The sequence below is a fragment of the Urocitellus parryii genome, chromosome 6 (genome assembly GCF_045843805.1).
Source record: "Urocitellus parryii isolate mUroPar1 chromosome 6, mUroPar1.hap1, whole genome shotgun sequence".
NCBI lineage: Eukaryota > Metazoa > Chordata > Mammalia > Rodentia > Sciuridae > Urocitellus > Urocitellus parryii.
Window position 1 is genome coordinate 125,125,519 of NC_135536.1, and position 20,551 is coordinate 125,146,069.

The window sequence follows — 20,551 nt, forward strand, 5'->3', positions numbered from 1 at the left end:
ACCCACTGGCCCTGGGTGTTAGGATCTCTCTTGCTAGCATGCAGCTGGGGCCCAGTGAGCCAGGGCCAACACAAGCCAGGGCATGCTGACTTGTCATCTGGCCCAGCCAGACATCCGTTTCACATAATGACGCAACCTGCAACTCCTGAGCATCACAATCTGCCAACGTCAACCTCTTGGGAAGCTGGAATTGCAGGCAGAATGGCAAGTAAACGGAAGTGGGGCAGACCTGAATGGAAATTCACTCAAGGATTAACCTACAATGTTAGTACATTTTCAAAGCCTGATTAGCATAAATGTGGACCAATAGCATTGACCCAAGTGCTATATAAAGCCCTAGCCTAGCACACTTTGAGTTGGTAACTCCTTCTGGTCCCCTCTCACCGTGGGTCCCACCTCATCTTTCGAGAGCTCTGTCTCTTCCCACATGAATAAATCCTACTCTTTTGTAGTCACTCTTCTCATCTATGGATTTCATTTGTTGAATTTATGACCCAATGACCCCAAAAGAAGAAAATGGTGGTGAGTTTCTGGGGTCTGCTGCAAAACTGGAGGGCATAGTTTGCCTTAAAGGGCCACAACACACCACCTGATGGTAGTGGAGCAGAATCCACTTTTGCTGACTGACCCTCAGTGATGCTGGCCAGCACCCCCTGCCTTTTTTAGCTGCTAACATTAAAATAGGCTTAGACCCCTCCCAACAGTAGAATGGAGAAATTCTAGTTTCATAGCAATGAGCATTGGCTTGCAAGGTTCTTAGTTCTTTTGGGTATATGTGTCAGTGTGGTCACTATAACCATTGTAAAGTGAGCAGTTCGATGGTATTTAGTGCATTCACAATATTGGGCAACTCATAACCACTCTTTAGTTCCAGAATCTTTTCCTCACCCCTGAAGAAAACCCTGACTCATTAAGCAGTCATCTTCACTTCCCTTCTCAACCATAGCAGCCACTAACCCACTTTCTGTCTCTATAGCTTTGCCTGTTGGAACATTTCATATAAATGGGGTTGTACCATATGTGGATTTATGAATATTCTTTTTAAAAGTTTTTATTATAGAAATTCCCATCTTGTGCAAAAATAAAATTTGATAGTTGGCCTCCAGATATTCGTCACAGTTTAGTTGTGATCAACCTCTTACTAGTCTTATTAACTAAAGTCTTTTTATCAGGGAAGAAAAGAAGTATGTGAACCGATTCTGGAAAGAAATCCGTGTGGGAGACTTTGTGCGTCTTCGCTGCAATGAGATCATCCCTGCAGACATTCTGCTGCTCTCCTCCAGTGACCCCGATGGGCTGTGCCACATCGAGACTGCCAACCTGGATGGAGAGACCAACCTGAAGCGACGGCAAGTGGTCCGTGGCTTCTCAGAGCTTGTAAGTGACTCATGTTTCCAGGACATCACAGGCATCTGGGCCACACATGTGGCCCCTCTGGTGGGCTCAGGGCATCTGCATTTTCTCTTCTGTCAGGCCAGGTTTATTTTCATATAGATGAAACTGAGAGTCTGAGAGAACTCTTGCCTGCTTGATCCCATGGTCAGCCTATGAATTTGGGGAGCAGGACTTACTTTTTCTACCTCTAATTTCCATTGGACACTTATGAGTTTCTCACAATGTTATTTAGAGACCCTGTAAAGTTACAGGAAACATTTACTGAGCCATGGTGCTGGTTCATCAAATGGCAGTGTAGCAGAAGTCATGGCCTATTCCCAGCATGTAGCTCAGGAACATTTTCTCTCCAGGGGAGTTTCTAAGATCAGCACCACATCTTCCACAGTTGAGTTTTGTCTCAGGTATGTACCAGCCACTGTGCAGGAGGGTTGGGGGGGTGAAGAGTTGGAAGGGAAGTAGTTTTGACCATGCACTCACAATAAAGCCTATTGGCCAAGAAAAGCAAATTCCACCAGGGGGTTCTTAACTTTCTGTCCATGCCCAGCTCCAGGTCTATACAGGGGACACACAGTGCTAACACGGGGTGAAATTAAAGTGATATGAATCCTTGGAGATCAGGAGGTGTCTAGCAGGAAAACGTGCTCTACAAAGCCCCCTCTTCCTCCTAAGCCTGTTCTGTCCTGGATTGCTCATCTGAGGCATGCCTTGGGGGTCTGGCCATTGGCCTACCCTGAAGGATGCTTTCAGAAGTGGTTCAAGGAAATGAGTTCCTGCATGTACAGGGAGGATGCTGTTGGGGATTTTCTTTCTCTGTCACCACAGACTTCTCCATGATCCCAGAGAGGAGTCCTGTAGGGGATTCTTCTTGGCCTTAGAATCAGAATCCACTGGGCTTATCTGGAGCAATTGGCTTCATTTCGTAGTTAATGGATCTTGAGAAGAGCATTTTGTGTGGAACAGTTCATTGGGCATAATTTTGGGGGGATGCCTCCTGCCCAGAAACATTTGTGCAATTCCCCCTTGGTCACTCTCATAAGTGAAGGACCTGTATACATTTCCAAAAGGCCAAATAGGTCCCTGTTTCCTGTAGGCTTCACACCTTGCCTTGGCAAGTGGGAGGTCTTGAGCCAGAGGTTAGACCACTCCAAGTGCATCACCTTGCCGCAGTCTGGCTGGGCACAAATCACGAGCCACTCAAGCAGGAACAAACTTTATTTCCGAACTCCCCCAAACGCCACTGTCCTTCCAGGGACACCACACCACAACTGGAACTCCCTCCACCGGAACTTCACCAACCAATGTGAACTCCCCAGGAACCCCCCCCCCCCATGAGAACTCCAAAGTAGCAGGCACCTGAGGCAGACAGCAGGGGTCTATATACAATTGAATCAATCCAGCATCATCTTAATGGTTCACCTCTCAACCATTACTTCTGGCAAAATGCCAGGGGCCATTCCAACTCAGCTGTGGCTCTCAACATCACCTCATGACAAGCCTGTAGCTTATTGTTCTACTCTTGCTTATTTCTACCATGGTTTCCTTATTTGTGGCAGAGCTGCCACAAATATTTCTTGGAATAAGGCAAAGCAGACCTAAAAATTAAAAATTAGCCAGACTCAGTGGCATACACGTATAATCCAAGCTACTTGGGAGTCTGAGGGAGGAGAATGGAATTTCCAGACCAGTCTGGGCAACATAACCAGACCCTAATCTCAAAAAAAAAAAAAAAAAAAAAGAAAGAAAGAAATTTAGATGGAGTGTTTCATCCCATCCCAGATCAGGAGAGCTGATGAGTGTTTTTGTTAGGGACCCCTCCAGGCTGTTTCCAGCTTGTGCTGTTCTGGTTTATTAATAGATTTGCCATCCCCAGGTGCCACCTCTTGTCTTAGTAAATTGTGGGAATAAGTCAACCTCACTCCCTGGCTTCTCCACCAGGCCTCCTCGATTTCCCTGAGCCTAAAGTCCCTGCCTCCTCTCCAAGTCAAGTGTCAGTAGGTGAATGAACACTGAAATCTGCCAGGGGACAGGGTCCCCTCTCAGTTCTCAAGATCTCACTGGGAGTTTTGAGGAAGAGGAGGGCTGCAGAGGCTCAAATGTCCCCCCCACCCCCAGAGGAGTCTCCCACATGCAGAAGATGACATCACTGAAAGGAATACACACAAAAACCTAATTGGTAAAACTGCAGACAGTGAGGAAAGGATGGTGAGATCCAAGAGCTGGGAGCAGACTGTTCATGCTGGGGTGGAGGGCAGGGGAAGGCCACAGGCCGATCTCCTTGGTCACTCTCCAGAATAACTTCCTTGTGTCATATCCTCTAATCTTCAACTTCTGAACCCTGTCCTGTTCAAAAGCCTCCCAGCTCACTTATTTCCCAAACAACCGCAGCACTTTATAGTTCAGTGGTGCTTTCTATAAACAGGTCGTTTATAAGTAGAATGTTTAAAAATCAAGGAAGGCTGCAGACCGGCACATCCTACATCACCCTCCCCAGGGCCCTGAAAGGCCTGAGGATAGGCATAGAGTGAGCCATAATTTAGTCAATCTAGCCAGAATTAACTGAAATAATTTTGACTTTTTAATAAAAGTCTCTTTAACAGCACCAAAATTCTTCAATGGGCAGGTTCCCTTATTGGTACATTGTTTTTCTTTCTGCTTCCTCTCTGCTGTTTTTCTTTCCCTTCAGGTTCAAATTCATTTTTTTTTCTGGTACCAAAATTCCTGTTTATATATTATTCTTCTGAAATTTATGAACTACCCATGGAAAATAAAGACAGTGAGTTTCTAGCTTTTAAAAGCTCAACCAAAGAAAAACTGAGCTTCTCTTTGTAACATGAAAATGCCAAAAACATGCAAGTGAGTTTTTCATTAGAGTTTGCTAGTCTCAGACAGGTGAAGAACTGATAACGATCTGTGCTGACTTCTGTCAAATGCAAAGTAGTGTTTTATCAGTTTGATGATGAATGGCCAGTTGGAAGTGGTGAATTCTAGGAAAATTTAAATTAAAAGAGATTTATATCTCTTTAAGAATAATAGGTAAATGTGGCATTAATGCAGGGGCTGGGTATATCCATCAGGGTCCAGTCATTGGACAGAAATCACACAATTCAACCAGGGGGGAAGTTTGATGTAAAGGATTTTTTTTTTTTTTAGTTGGGGGGGAATACTGGGGATCGAACCCAGGACTGCTCCATCACTGAGCCATACCCCTCCAGCCCATTTTTATATTTTTATTTAGAGACAGGTTCTCCCTGAGTTGCTAAGGCTTGCTACAAATTTGCAGTCCTCCTGCTTCAGCCTCTCAAACTGCTAGAATTACAGGCATGAGACATTGCATTTGGCAAGAATTTTAAAAAATGTTTTAAAATTCTTTTTAGTTATACATAACAGTAGAATGTATTTTGATGTATTATACATATGTGGAGTATAACTTCCTTTTCTTGTGGTTGTACATGTTATGGAGTTACACGGGGTGTGTATTCATATATGAACATAGGAAAGTTTTGTCTGATTTATTTTCCTATCTTTCCTATTCCCATCCCATCTTCATTTCCCTTTGTCTAGTCCAATGAATTTCTATTCCCTTCAGTGTCCCTCACTGCCCACCTTATTGTGTGTTAGCATCCACACATCAGAGACAACATACGGCCTTTGGTTTTTTAGTATTGACATTTTACTTAGCATGATAATCTCCAGTTCCATCCATTTACCTGCAAATGCCATAATTTCATTCTTCTTTATGGCTGAGTAATATTCCATTGTATATATATACCACATTTTCTTTAACCATTCATCTGTTGAGATTGGTTCCATAGCTTAGCTATTGTGAATTTAGCTGCTATGAACATTGATATGAATGCATCACTATAGCATGCAGATAATTGCCATTCTCTAATTGCTAGAACATTTTTTTTTCATATAGTTTTTTTTTCTTCTGGAAGTGCCTTTTCAGTTCCTTTGCCCATTTATTGATTGGGCTATTCGTTTTTTTTTTTTTTTTTTTGGTGTGTTTGAGTTCTTTATATATACTGGAGATTAGTGCTTTCTCCGAGGTGCAGTTGGTGAAGATTTTCTCCCATTCTGTAGGCTCTCTCTTCACATTTTTGTTGCTTCCTTTGCTGTGAAGAAGCTTTTTACTTTGATACATCCCATTTATTGATTCTTGATTTTACTTTTTGCGCTTTAGGAATCTTATTGCCGACAGGATGGAGATTTGGGCCTACTTTTTCTTTAGTAGGTACAGGGTCTCTGATCTAATGCCTAGGTGCTTGATCCACTTTGAGTTGAGTGTTGTGCAAGGTGAGAGATAGGAGTCTAATTTCATTTTATTATATATGGAATTCCAGTTTCCCCATCACAATTTGTGGAAGAGGCTATCTTTTCTCCAGTGTATGTTTGTGGTGCCTTTGTCTAGTATGAGATAACTGTATTTATGTGGGTTTGTCTCTGTGTCTTCTGTTCTGTACCATTGGTCTTCATTTTTGTTTTGGTGCCAATACCACTGCATTTTTGTTACTATAGCTCTGTAGTATAATTTAAGGTCTGGTATTGTGTTGCCTTCTGCTTCACTTTTCTAATTGAGGATTGCTTTGGCTATTCTGAGCTTCTTATTGTTTCAAATGAATTTCATGACTCTGGTAAGAATTCTTAAGGAGGGATTTATAGTAAGGAATAAAGATAAATTACTGTGACTGTGTAAGGGGCTGCCACAGACTTTAGACGTGCCCCTCTCCACTCAGAAGGCCCATCCTTGGTTCCTAGAATGGCAGAAAAGCTACAAAGGGACTGCCCTCGTGGAACTTGCTGAAACTCTTTCATAGGGGTTATGGGGATGCCATCCACAGGTAGGTGCCAAGGCTGGGAACTTGCTCAGTGTCTGGGCAACTATGGACCACAGGGCATTGCCATGGCCAGGCCCTGGGGAAGTTTGCAGAAGCTCTGTATGTGGCCCAGTAAGGCAGTCCTGGCTACTTCAGTGGACCAAGATGAAGACTGGCAGCAGGCCTTTAGGCAGCTTCCCTGGGGAACCTTGGCCTTGGAATGTGAGGGGACTGGAGAGGTTGCAGAGAGCAGCAGCTTGGATTAGAGTACAGCCTGCATCCACCAGGCTCTTGGTTACCCTCAACTGAGAGATGGAGAAAGTGTGGGCATGCCAAGTCTAGCAGAAACCTGGAGGGACCAAACAGCAGAGAACACAAACACACATGCACATACACACCAAGGCCAGCCCCCTTCTCCTCTAGTACCCTCTACCAGCAAGGCAGAACTTAGTTCCTCTTCCCCCACTCTTTGTTTCCAGATCACAGGTGAAGTGCTTGTTTGGGATACAGTGCTAAGAAAGTACTGTTTGAAGCAGGACTCACTAGGCTTTAGGAAGACATCACTCACCCTTCCCAGGCATGTGTGGCATGTGTGTTGATATGTGCATCTTTTTTCCAGATGAGGAAAAAAGATGAATGTTTGGGTGGAGAAGAAGAGCATGCCAGGTATTTCAGACACAGGCCAGAGAGGGAAATCGGGCTGCATTTAATGAACAGCATTAGATAAGCTGTACAGAGTTGAGGGGTTAGAGGGGAAACAAGAGAAGCAGGAAAGTGGTGACATGTCCTACTCAGACTCCAGAATCCAAGGACAAGGACCCAGATACCCAGACGGATGGCTCCAGAACCTTAAGTCACCAGCCATCAAGGCTCTGTCAAAGGCAACTTAGATTTGGAGACTTAATGAAGATTTGATTTAAAAGTTAGTCACATGACATTGTCCAAGAATTGAGAGAGGAGCCCCAATGCTGGATATTCCCCTCTCAGAACCTTAATCACATTCATTTAGGCATTCTGGGTGCCAGGGCTTATTGTGTCCGTCATATTTGTAATACAGAGAATATTTTGAAACAATTTTACATATTTTAGAAAGCAAATCCTGTGCGGTAATGATTATTACATCATGGTATAGATGGGAACAGTGAAGTCAAGAGAGTCTCTCAAGGTGCCTTTCCCTTCCCCCATTTACCATCAAGAGTGGAGTGTGCAGGGTCTGAGTTTCGTTATCTCCCGGGTTGCCATGGAGGGATCTCCATTATCCAGAGGTTCCCTACTGTACTAGGCATCTCCTGTCTCATCACAGGCACATTCATACGGTCCCGCAGTCCTGTCCTGAAGTTGCATTTATCCATCCTCTATATGGGTAGAATTTCTATGTACTCTAACATTTGCACAGTCATTTCTGCAGAGTTAGGAGCTGCCTAATTATATCAATTTACATGCAAGTCCATTTTATTAGAAAAATAAATTTTCTAAAAAAAATTTTGCAAAGTTTTATTCATTCAAAAAATATTTATCGAGCATTTGTTATGGATCAAATGCTATTTTAGGTGTTGCATTGATCAAATCTGGGGAACATTTTTCCCCTCACAGTGTTTGCACTATTTGTACAAATAATAAAGGTAGAAGTTTGAAGTGATAAGTACTAAGAGTGAATGATAATGCAGAAACAGAGCCATGAAATGTCAGGTGGGTGTTGGAATTTAAGACAAGGGAAGGAGGAAGGTAGGGCAAGGATCCCCGAGGAGAGCCCAGAACCAGAGGCCACGTCATTGATGGGGAAGAGCTGTCCAAGAGGTGACTTCTATGTTGGCTTATTTACTGAGAAAATATGTTCCGATCATTTGTCTTTTGGGTGGATCTAGTTGGATTACTGTCCACAATCCAAGTTCCACCCACAGCTGTTCATGTAGCACTATTTGAAGCAGTAATTGTTGGGCTTGTAGGAAGAATTTCACTAAATCTTTCCAGGCCTGTGTGGATGGGTGTCCACATGTGTGCATGCACGCTGGCATGTGCTGCAGATGAGGAGTACAATGAGAAAATGGATATGGAAACTTCCTTAGGCCGGAAAACTGTTTGAGAAGCACTAACTCAAAAAGATGTACCTCATATCCAGATCTCCACTGATGATATGGCTTTACCTCCACCTTGTGTAGACATCGTTACTAAATTCCCAGCATGTGAGGATTGTTGGCAAAGCAGTTCCTTTTGTGAAGAAGAGCCAGACCTGCCCCAAGTTACTTGACAGAATTCAGGGAGTTTAGAAAAACAACTTTTATTTTTTAAATATTTAGAAGACAATTAAAAAAAAAAAAGTTTTTGCACATGCTTTCCAAATTCTGTCTGCCACAGGACAACTAGAGGGGAAAAAGTACAGTTTGCCTGAATTGTTTGTTTTTTTTTTTTTAAACTTTCCAATTTGCTAGTCTTTAATTAAATGTAGTTACATTCTCAGCTGTGAAATCTATTGAGGCAACATAATCTATCATCTATGTGGATAACAAAAACAGCTGGCTTGGTGTCTTGGTGTGTTAATTGGATTGGTTAATATTAAGTCTTTGCAAAAGATTCATGATTTTCTTTTACATATTGAAATATAGTCAACAAGCTCATAAATTAGACTAGGGGACAAACCATTACATAATTTTATTGAAGGATATTGAATATGTAATAGGAAAGACAGAAACTACTTTGAGAATGAAATAATTTTATTTAGATAAAAATGTTAACGCTTGCAAAGGTGGACATTCAAGGAAATTTGTTTAGGTAGGTGATAGGATTTTTGGACACATACCATGTTTTATAGTATCAACTGTGTATATTTCATGGGAGGGAATGTAAATTTGATTGTACCCTTTTTTGGGGGGGTGGAGTACAGGGGATGATGTAACTCAGTTGTAAAGAGCTTATTTAGCTTATACATGGCCCTGGGTTTGATCCCCAGCAAACCCCCCCCCCAAACAAAAAAGAAAAAGAAATTGGTGCTCTGGGTTTTTTGGTCTGAAACTATGATCTATAAAATCACTGCTTATAGAAAGTAAAGCACTTTGATCTTAATGAAAAAAAATGCCACAGTATTGATAATATTAGGCTAACCTGAAGTATTTATCCACATTAAGTAGAAACTTGAAAATTTGTGTGTGTGTTAGATTTAACTCTAGTTTTTTGGTGTGGGGTGGAAAATAGTTGTGTCACCCACCCACCCACCCATTCCCCTTGGTCTTTCACTTTTTTTTTTTTTTTTTTTTAAATAAAGGACCTTAGAATGAGATGGCATTAGAACAAACAGGATGGCCCTTTTGTGGTAAAAATGAAATAGTTTTTTTTTTCAAATTTTTTATTCCAGGAAAAAAGACAAACAAAACAATAAGAGATTTTTATTCTGTTCTCAGGTGGCATATAATGTGAAATGTTGTTTCTCTTTAATTATATTTTCATTGTTTAAAGAAACTCTGGGGGTGGGTTAACTTAATTCCAAATTTCCTAACTGTACTTAAATCACATTAGCAATTGTAAAGTGTTTGAAGCTTTGTGTATTTGTGACCATGTGAGATCTGTCCAGTTCACACTAAGCTTTTACTCACAAGTGATGGTGGGTGTGTATGTTTATTTGGATATCTATGAGTGTATGTCCACAGAGGTATGGGTATGCATAGGTGTGTACAAATAAGTGCAAACGACTATGTGAGTGTGTGTATAAGGGATTTTGCTTCATTAAATTATCGCTTTGTTTTTAGGTTTAGGAGAGGATAAACATTCTTTCCTGGGCTAAGACAGTGTTCTAGAAGTGGATTGATCTGCAAGGGAGCACTGGGGAATCTGGTGTCTTCTGTGTTGTCTTTGACACCTATTGTGAGGCCTTAGGTGAAAGGTGCTCAAACAGTTCATCCTCTGCTGGGTAGACTCTGGAATACCTTGTCCCTTGATAAGAGGCCTCTGCCTGGTATCATTTTCCTTCCACTTGTTTTGTGAGCAGTGTGCCCCCAAAGAGGAAACTTCTCTGTGTCTATGAAGTACAACACTAAACTAATCAGCACTCCTTGGTCTCTGTAGCTGTTTTAATTCTCCCAGTTGTCCTCATTTTGTTTCTGAATTTGTAAGAGTCTGTTTTCCCTGTCACCCAGTGTTCCTGGGGAGGTTATATAATATTTCTTTTTTGCAGATGGTCCTCAAATGGAAGGCAGTATTTTGGTTCTCCTTTTGGTGTTAGTGTTTCTTAAGAGTTTTGCCCATCCATAAATGGAAGTGGAAGTGGTGAGATTGGTGGGCACGTTTTATAATGGTGGTAAAAGGGACCTAGTAAGGTTCAAAGTTGCCTTCAGAAAACACCATTACCTACTTGGGTCCGGGTGAAACCATGCTTTCTGACATCTAAATCGGGTTTCATATTGAAATAAAGTCTTTCTCACTGTATTCATGCTCATGAATAATCCATCTGCTGAAAAGGGACTTAATGGGCTAAATGAGTATTTTATCTAAGCTGAGATCAGGCCAAAAGCCAACTTCTCTAGTTTGTTGGTTTTCAGTAAAGCTGTTGTCAGTCGTACAGTGTTGCTGTCAGAATGCTTTATTCTCCCCTCCCCTTCAGCTTTAAAGGCCAAGAAATGGTGGTATCATTGACTGCAATGAGAAGTTCCCCCCTTTGGTTTCAGAGAATAGGTGCTAGGTACATCCAGGTGAGCTTTCTTAGGTTAAAAACTAGACTAGTGCTTAAAAATCAATCTCTCTCTCTCTCTCTCTCTCTCTCTCTCTCTCTCTCTCTCTCTCTCTTTTTCCTCTCTCTCCTCTCCCCCTCTCCCCCTCTCCCCCTCTCCCCCTCTCCCCCTCTCTCCCTCCCCCCTTTCTCCAAACACACATATACACAATTTAACCAGATAGTACATAGTCAGCATTTGAGGTGCTCTGGCTTCAATCCCTAGCATCACAAAAATAAAAATGAAAATAAATTAAAAAATAAACAAATAAAATAAACCTTTGACTTTTTTTGTCTTTGGGTTCAAAATGGACAAGAAAAAGTTATTATTCACCTTGAGTGACTGAGTTTCAGCAGTGGTTCCTACTGTTGGCTAAAAAATAAGACTTTTCATTTGTGTGGTAAAGAAGGCCAACTTCAAAGGATTACAGACTTAGGTTTGTTTTGGATAAAACTTCAAATAGTTGGTTTGCTCATCCGGCCTTTATCAAGTGTTTTCAAGCCTTGACCAGTAGGCAGGAAATTCTTAGAGGACAAACTCTGAGGTTGACGTCTCTGCCTTGGCACAGGGAGACATCTTTGGGCCTTGGAAACCCTTCTCCTGTATTTGACCTGTTGTCGTTTCAAGGGTGAAAGCAACACAAAGAGGCTGTTGATGCAGGGTGGGATTCTGAAGCTGAGGTCAGACCGTTTGTCTCAAGCATCAAAGACAAGTTTGGCCAGAGTGGGGAGGTGGTTTTTGGATGTCCACAAAGAGGGAGCCTCTTACCTTTCCTGAGTGTGCACACAGGCCACACATCCTCCGAGACTGGGGTGTTATAAGAAGCTGCCTGCAGATTGCTGGTTGCTGGGAGACCGGGAGCAGGCACAGCCCAGAACCTGGAATTGGGGGCAGCTGTGTCAGCATCCAGAAAGATTGTAGCCCTTCCATGTTAGCCAGCTTTGTGTCACTGGAACAAATTTCTGAGATGATAGCTATTGAGGAGAGATTGTTTATTTTGGTTCACAGTTTTGGAGGTTCCAGTCAGTGCTCACTTGGCCCCATTTCCTTGGGCCTATAGTGAGCTCGTTCTTCGTGGCAGGAGCACTTTGCAGACCAAAACCACTTACCTCCTCTTTGGGAAGTGAAAGGGAAAGAGAAAAGTGTACCCCTTGAAGGGTGTCATCGCCTTCCAATACTGCCATCCTGGAACACAGGGGCCTACCTTTCTGGGACACTTAAGGTCCAAACTATGGCACCTTCTCTCCTGCCCCAGGCAGTAGCACCAGTTGACACTCACTGAGTGATCACTGCAAGCCAGTTCTCTTTGACTCTTAGGTCCTCTTATTATTCTCATTTACCAGATGAGCCACTGAGGCACAGAAGACATCTTCCTTTTGACCCAGCTCGTGGCCAGAGTAAGTAGTGATCCTCATTTGAGGCAGACAGATGGGGCTCAAGGCCAGGTGGTAAGGCTCACGTGGGGCCACCTCCACAGAGCACTGAAACTATCACTGCTGATGTTCAGGCTGGTGTAAGCAGGGTTGGGCTAAACCCTAGTTACAGTAAAGTCTGGAAGAAATAAGGAGCAGCTGAGAATATTTCTGCACATCCACATTTCAACCTTGATTTTTTGCATCATAGTGGATGCTTGTGCACTTCCAATATCCTGAGCAGTGAGTGACATGTATAGGTCAATCTGATGGGCTGGAAGCTTTTAAAGATTTACTGAATAAATATAGTGGCTGGTCACCAATGTGCTCACTGACTTGCCTATGTGATGGAATGGGATTTCTAAGTTCCTGATTCCCAAAGGTCATGGTAGGGTGTCTGTCTTCTTGTACAGTGAGGACACGGGCTTGCAGTGGTAATGCTTTGGTTTATATAGTAAGAAGTGACCCTGTGCTCCACTCCTGAGCCCAGATGCATCAGGCTCCCAAACACACATGGCCCTGGTGCTCTTTAACAACACTGGCCATTCCCTGCATGGAGCAGGTATTCAAGAGCTCACTTCCCCATTTCCACAAGGGAACTTCCCGAGAAAGCAAGGAAGAAAGGTCGTCTTTGGGTTGAACCAGAAGAAAGCGACTGGCTGGTGTTGCCCCAGTTCTCAGACTCTAGCTTCCTGACCTCAGGACCCTACTCTGCAGGACTGTTCCTCCTCATTTTGTATTTCAGAGGAGTCTGTGAATGGAGACACCAGCCGGCATTTTAGCTTCAAGCTCTGATAGGTGTTAACAGATGAGATTCACAGACAGAGACAACCAAAGGCTTTGGAGGCATTTTTAGACGTAGGATAGACCACATTTTAAATGTACACATGTTTGCTCAGACTACTCTAACAAAGTACCACAGACTGGGTGCCTTAAAGAACTGAAATTCATTATCCTACAGTTGTGGAGACCAGAAGCTAGAGATCAAGGTTGCAGCAGGATCAGTTCCTTCTGAGGCCTCTCCCCTTGGCTTTTAGGTGACCACCCTCTCAACATGATCTTTCCTGTCTGTGTCCTAACCCCTTCTGAGGAAGACGCCAGTCATTGGATCCAAGCCCACCAAATTACTTCATTTAAAATTACTTGCCTTTTCAAAGGCCTGTCTGTTCAGTCACCATTCTGAGGTCCTGGAAATTAGACCTGAATTTGAGGGGGACCAAATTCAACCCAAATTCAATAGTGCACTTTCAGATGAATACGACTACCATTCCTGAATGGAAACCTTATCACGAGTGTAAATAATCTCAGATCCAACTTAGCTGCATTCCAGTCCGCTCCACTGCCAGGAAGAGGAACATGCTTTCTCTTGATGTATCTATGGCTGGAAACGTGAGGCCTAGTGAGGAAGCTGAGAGCGAGTCACAGGTGCAGGGTGACTGGCTGCAGCCTTCAAGGAAGCTGTCAGTTAGATATGCATGTTGCATATTAAAATCTCTGTGAATGATGGGATCAAAGGAACAAGAATTTTGTGGGGTGAGTTTTAAAAACTGATTAGAGTTCTTTTAAGTATTGGTGTGTGTGTGTGTGTGTGTGTGTGTGTGTGCGTGTGTGTGTGTGTGTAGTCGAGGCATTAACAGCCAGAACTCTTTTTAATAAATATTACCCATAGAAGTAGAGAAGGAAAACCTTTCAACCCTAGACTGAAACCTCCCTTTGATCTTGGAGTTTCCTTCAAGGAAGACCCAGTTTCCATTGGAAATGAGATCTTGTGTCTTTCCTAATCCCTGTTTGTTTTACATTATAAAAGGAATCAGGACTTGATTTCCACCAGTCATGGAAAGTGTTCTTCTGAGAGTTAACTTGGAAACACAAGGCCCTGACCTGGGCCTGGAGGAGAGAGAGAGGTGCTCTTGGGGTTGAAAGAGATGGGATTCCAGGTCCCCATGGCCTGTGACAGTTGTATCTGGCTAGCCTGGTGGGACTTCCTGACCGGACCTTGTGCTTCCAAGTTCACATCTGTATCATGAAGGCACCAGGAAACGTTTACTTATATTTTAAGCAGAGGAAGTCACCTTTTTTCCCTAATTATACCATTTACAAAAAGGTCACAGTTAACCGCTGTGAGCTTCTATAACAGGAGCAAGTGTCCAGGCCCTCTTCTTTCCCCAACTCTCCACCTTTGGCTCAGGAGGCCCTGTGCTGTACTGATCTTCCCATGTAGTAGACTGCTTCTTTCCTTTCTCTGTCTTTTCAGTACTCTGGTCACTTCCCAGTCATGCTGACCCCTGCACTTGGAGTTACCCAAGACTTGACCCTTCTCATGGGTACAGACCAACAGCTGCCAAGTCCTGGATTCTGCCAGGGCAAGATCTGGAGTCACATTCATGGGGATGAGAGGACCTTGGAACGGCACCCAGTGCATCTTTTGGAACCTCTCAGTCCCTACATCAGGGATACCCAGCCAGATGGCCACATCAGATATATCTCAAATTCAGGACACTGGAAAATCCCATGTGGGACCATATGGAACACATTACCCTCCCTTCTGCACTGGAAGGCTTCAGATATGTGAAAGCTGTCAGATCCTTACCCCAACTGGTCACTGTGCCAGCACTTACCACCAGCAGTTAGTAAGGTTGGTCCTCATATCCCCTGGTGCACAGTGGTCATTAATATCAATCACCCTTAGCCACCCCACCTTCTTTTGAGCCAGGAACCAAATCCAATTGTGTCTAACTACTGAGCAACATCCCCAGCCTTTTTTATTTATTTTGAGATAAAGTCTTGGTAAGTTGCTTAGAGCCTCTTTAAGTTGCTGAGGCTGGCTTTGAACTTGAGATCCTTCTTCCTCAGCCTCCTGAGATGCTGGGATTATGGGTGTGTGCCACCAGTTCCCCTTGGGCATTTTAGAAGTCCCTGAGGAATAGGTTCACCCTGATATTCTGACTCCTTTGGTATGGGCTATATATGCTCCAGTATTCCTGGGGTTAAGCCTCCCACCCTGAGATAATACCGTTTCTTTCCTGATGGCTGCTCTAGATCCAAAGAGGTCAGGCAGTTCCTTTCCTTTTTTTCTTTCTTTCTTAAAACAGGAGTGCTTCACCGTTGAGCTACATCCCCGGTTATTTTTTTGACATAGGGTCTTGCAAAGATGCGAAGGCTGGCCTCGAATTTACAATCCTCCCTAATCTCAGCCTCTCAAGTCTCTGAGATTGCAGGCATGCACCACCAGGTCTTGAAAATACGTCTTCTTAAATCATGCAGCAAACCCAGCATTGTGGCCAGAGCATCTATTCCTGCAACACTCTGTGTCCTATATCCTGGTCGGTTTCTCAGCTCATTCAGGTCCCTCTTCTGACTGCCCCATACCCAACCTGGCCTATATCTGTCCTATTTGCTTTGTCCTACAACAACTAGACTTGGCTGCTGCAGTCTGTTCAGTCTCTCCCGGTCTACCCTACATTCTGCAGCAGCGATTGCTAGAATGACAAACCCAAATCACAGTTTTGACTTTGGCCCTCTCTGGCTCAAATGCCTACAGTGGCGGGTGGCATGTTTGAGCTCCGTGGTAAAAATGAGGAATGGCTCCCTAGACCAGAAGGGGTAGGAAGTGATTTGATGACTCCCACAAATTTGACTGCAGTGTGCTACATAGCAGAGCTGCCTGTCTAATGGAACTGTGGATGCCAGAAAATCAGGAAGGGCAAAATATAATGTAAATGTCTCCATGTATCCATACATACCATACACAAGGGTCCCACCTAGAGGATCACTGATTTGACAAGAGTTTCCCACTGATTTAGTGTCTTGACAAAACCCTGACTAGACTAGGTGTCTTCTGGTACTGGTGCATTCTGATCTGGTGCCCCACTAAACTGTAGCTCTGGTCCCCTTTGCACCTGGCTGTGTTCCAGGAAGTTCTCCAGAGGCACAATGAGCCCTCTGCAGTTGAGCACAGACACTGAGCCTCAGGGTTCTGAAATGGCAAGACCTGGTCTCCAGGAGTCTGTTCTACTGCTGTTGGGGCTGGGGCCCTCCTTAGCCCTCATTGAATGGGTGAGGATCCACAAGGGGTCCTCCTGAGGTTAATGAAGGTAATAGGAGTGCTTTGTGTTGAGTTATGACCAGGCACACTGTACTCAGGGCTGCTGTGTGACTGCACTTGGAAAAGATAAGGCCCTGGGGCCACCAGTACAGCAGTGTTGGCATTTGTGTTTTTAGGTAAGCATGATGACCTGTTACCAATAAGGTCTGGCAGCAGTGTGGAGACATAGTTGGGCCTTCACCGCGTGCTCACTTTCCACTCTCCATTCTCCCACCCGAGGAGTGGCTAGTGGGAAGGCAAAGCGGCAGCATTGTGGGTGCTACTGGAGCTGAGCCAGAGGGGGCCAGTGTCAGGTTGTGTGGCTGCTAGAGTCTTATTCACCTCATAGATTTATTGGATACTTCTATGTGCCTGGTGCTTTTTAGGGAACTGTAATTAAAACTGGAAAAAGAAAATAAAAAAAAAATACCTTTTGCCAAGGTTAAGGAATCTGAGCTGTCAAGTAAAGCAGATCTAAGGTTCAAACTGAAGCCTGTGTGTGGTTCTGTGATGAGAGCACCCAGGAACAAGAGACCTACTAAGCCCCTAGGTTCCCAGTGGCCACCCCTGAACTCTGAGGTCATTTCTTTAGGGTGGAGGATGGTGCTCCTGCAGCTCCTCAGCAGTGCCCACCCAGTTCCTCCACCAAGAATTCCCAGGAGAATCCAATTGTAGTAAAGGCCAGCGGAGCAGGCAAACAGAAGTTGCCCATGCATCCCTTTAGTCTGTATGCGATGGTAATAAAATCACACCTGTGTGGCAGTGTCATGGCCCTGTGGTTTTCTGTTCTTCTGGTCCCTTCTTGCTAGTTTAAGTGGGTCATGGGAAGGACAACTTTCCTGGGGAGGAAAGCACTGGTGTAGCTCTCTAGAGTCAGGATATTGGGTCTGAGGAGAAGCCTGACTGAGTGCCACTTGAAGATAGGGACCGGCTGTGGTGTAGCATTGAGAGTAGGATTTGGGGTCTGATTCCTGCACTTGCTAGGTTACAACTTTGGAACATCATTCAATCTTAGTAGGCCTCAATTGCAACACCTGCAAAATGGAACATTGTCAAGTCTTTCTCTTCTGCCCTTTGCACAGCATCTTGTAGGTGGCAGGGGTGAGGGCACTCAGGGCAATGACCATCCTTATCACCACCCGTGTTGCTCTACCTTTCATCGAAAAGCTATCTCACAGAAGGTTTCGGTGCAGTAGCCTGTGGAGGAAGGTTGGGACATGAATTCACAGGTGAGGTTACGGGGAGAAGAGTTTGCTCTTGTAGTCAGAAGAAACTGAGGATAAAGGCAATCGTTCTACCTGAAGTCAATTGGACTGCCTTGGATGCATGGACCTGGAGATCAAAAGCAGAGGCTAGAGTGTTGGGGTGTTAGAGGAGACCTATCCAGCACTGTGAAGACAGGGACCACCACAGGGACCACCACCAGCTGAGCTCCCGGCTTCAGAGTGAGTTCTCAGAACAAGGAGGCTAATCTCATTAACCCCTTCCTTGCCCAGGGCTTTGAGGGTTACTTAACACCCATGCACAGGGCAGGATGGTTTTAATGCTGCAGTGAGGGGTTGGATGTCATTGGAAATTCTTCAAAGACAGAGATCTGGATATGGGCTATGGAGCTGAGTCTGCAGCTTTAGCCTGAGCCTTTCCAGTGCAAGAATACCAGGGCAAGCACGACAGAGTAAACACTTTGGAGGGCTGCTGAGTTACCTCACTTGCAGAGGCAGATGGACATGCTTCTAATGGAAAGTTCCAGTTTTAAAGGGAACCCACTTGTCATGTATTGCCATTATTAGCAGGTGTCCCACAGAGGAATAAGGGTGGTTGGTTTATTATGCTGGTGGCTGTTAAACATTCTCTACGGAAAGCCACCAGTCTGTATTGCAATGTTAAGCTCACCAGACACAGTGCTCTCTGGTACTGCCCTGTACTGACTTCACTATGAAGAGTCCACAAGATGGTTGCTGCTCCCTGTAGACCCTCTACCTCAAGCAGTAGAGCCATTGCAAATAATAGGCTTATAGAGGGAGAATATTCAGGAAGCAAGGTTTGATTGATGGTTGTTATTTCTCTTGCCTCATCAGAAAAGATGAACTCATCAGAAAGGAACCTGTAAGTCTCGTTTTGCTGCTGTAACAAAATATCCCACACTAGATGGCTTAAAATGGTTTATAAATAATAGAAACTTATTTTTTGCTGCTCAGGAGACTGGGAAGTACAAGATAATGGGCCATTAGATGTGGTATCTGGTGAGACATCCCCTCAAGTTCTGTAGATGGCCATCTTCTTGATGTGTCCTTGCATGGCCAGCTCACGAGGGGAAAATACTCTCATGTCTGTTCTTTTTTTTTATTATCTCATAGATAAATTTATTACTACAAGAAAAAAATAGTTGATATGACCAAAATATTGTCTAAAATCACAAACACATATTCAAACAAATAGACAGGAGGCATGACATGTGATTATTCAAAGAAAACATTCAGAGTCAGTGACCAGTCCCAAAGTACAGGCTTGTGTAATAGAAAGATCACATGGCTTATGCTCAGGTCTCTCAATCAAACTAGCCCATGGTGTAAGAGTTACATAACTGTGGCTACACAATACCTTACACTTGTTTGCAGGTATGTTCTCAGCTCTTAATTAATTAATGTATGTGATCTCATAGCCTTCCTGAGATAATACTATTGTAAAATTCATTTTGCTGATGAGTAAACTGATAGATAGCATGTTAAATAACACTCCTAAGACTCCTTCATCAGTGCAGTGATGGAGCCATCTGGCTCTAAATTGGAGCTGGAAATCACTATGTCATAGGCCCTTCGCAGCATTTTTCACATCTTTTTTTTAATTGTTGGTTGTTCAAAACATTACATAGTTCTTGATATATCATATTTCACACTTTGATTCAAGTGGGTTATGAACTCCCATTTTTACCCCGTATACAGATTGCTGAATCACATCAGTTACACTTCCATTGATTTACATATTGCCATACTAGTGTCTGTTGTATTCTGCTGCCTTTCCTATCCTCTACTATCCCCCCTCCCCTCCCCTCTTCTCTCTCTACCCCCTCTACTGTAATTCATTTCTCCCCCTTGTATTATTTTTCCCTTTCCCCTCACTTCCTCTTGTATGTAATTTTGTATAACCCTGAGGGTCTCCTTCCATTTCCATGCAATTTCCCTTCTCTCTCCCTTTCCCTCCCACCTCTCATCCCTGTTTAATGTTAATCTTCTTCTCATGCTCTTCGTCCCTACTCTGTTCTTAGTTACTCTCCTTATATCAAAGAAGATATTTGGCATTTGTTTTTTAGGGATTGACTAGCTTCACTTAGTACAATATGCTCTAATGCCATCCATTTCCCTCCAAATTCTATGATTTTGTCATTTTTTAATGCAGAGTAATACTCCATTGTGTATAAATGCACATTTTTTTTTTTTATCCATTCGTCTATTGAAGGGCATCTAGGTTGGTTCCACAGTCTTGCTATTGTGAATTCTGTTGCTATGAACATCGATGTAGCAGTGTCCCTGTAGCATGCTCTTTTTAGGTCTTTAGGGAATAGACCGAGAAGGGGAATAGCTGGGTCAAATGGTGGTTCCATTCCCGGCTTTCCAAGAAATCTCCATACTGCTTTCCAAATTGGCTGCACCAATTTGCAGTCCCACCAACAATGAACAAGTGTACCCTTTTCTCCACATCCTCGCCAGCACTTGTTGTTGTTTGACTTCATAATGGCTGCCAATCTTACTGGAATGAGATGGTATCTTAGGGTGGTTCTGATTTGCATTTCTCTGACTGCTAGCGATGGTGGGCATTTTTTCATGTACTTGTTGATTGATTGTATGTCCTCCTCTGAGAAGTGTCTGTTCAGGCCCTTGGCCCATTTGTTGATTGGGTTATTTGTTATCTTATTTTCTAATTTTTTGAGTTCTTTGTATACTCTGGATATTAGGGCTCTATCTGAAGTGTGAGGAGTAAAGATTTGTTCCCATGATGTAGGCTCCCTATTTACCTCTCTTATTGTTTCTTTTGCTGAGAAAAAACTTTTTAGTTTGAGTAAGTCCCATTTGTTGATTCTAGTTATTAACTCTTGTGCTATGGGTGTCCTATTGAGGAATTTGGAGCCCGATCCCACAGTATGTAGAT

At 43.5% G+C, this 20,551-nt stretch overlaps 1 protein-coding gene across 1 annotated transcript in view; it reads left to right on the forward strand.

The window, feature by feature from the left end:
- Atp10a (ATPase phospholipid transporting 10A (putative)) overlaps positions 1-20,551 on the forward strand; it is a 186,169-nt gene that overhangs the window by 86,367 nt on the left and 79,251 nt on the right. Inside the window, exon 2 of the mRNA XM_077800152.1 lies at positions 1,173-1,377. Coding sequence (XP_077656278.1) covers positions 1,173-1,377 — 205 coding nt within the window. The remainder of the gene's footprint in view (positions 1-1,172; positions 1,378-20,551) is intronic.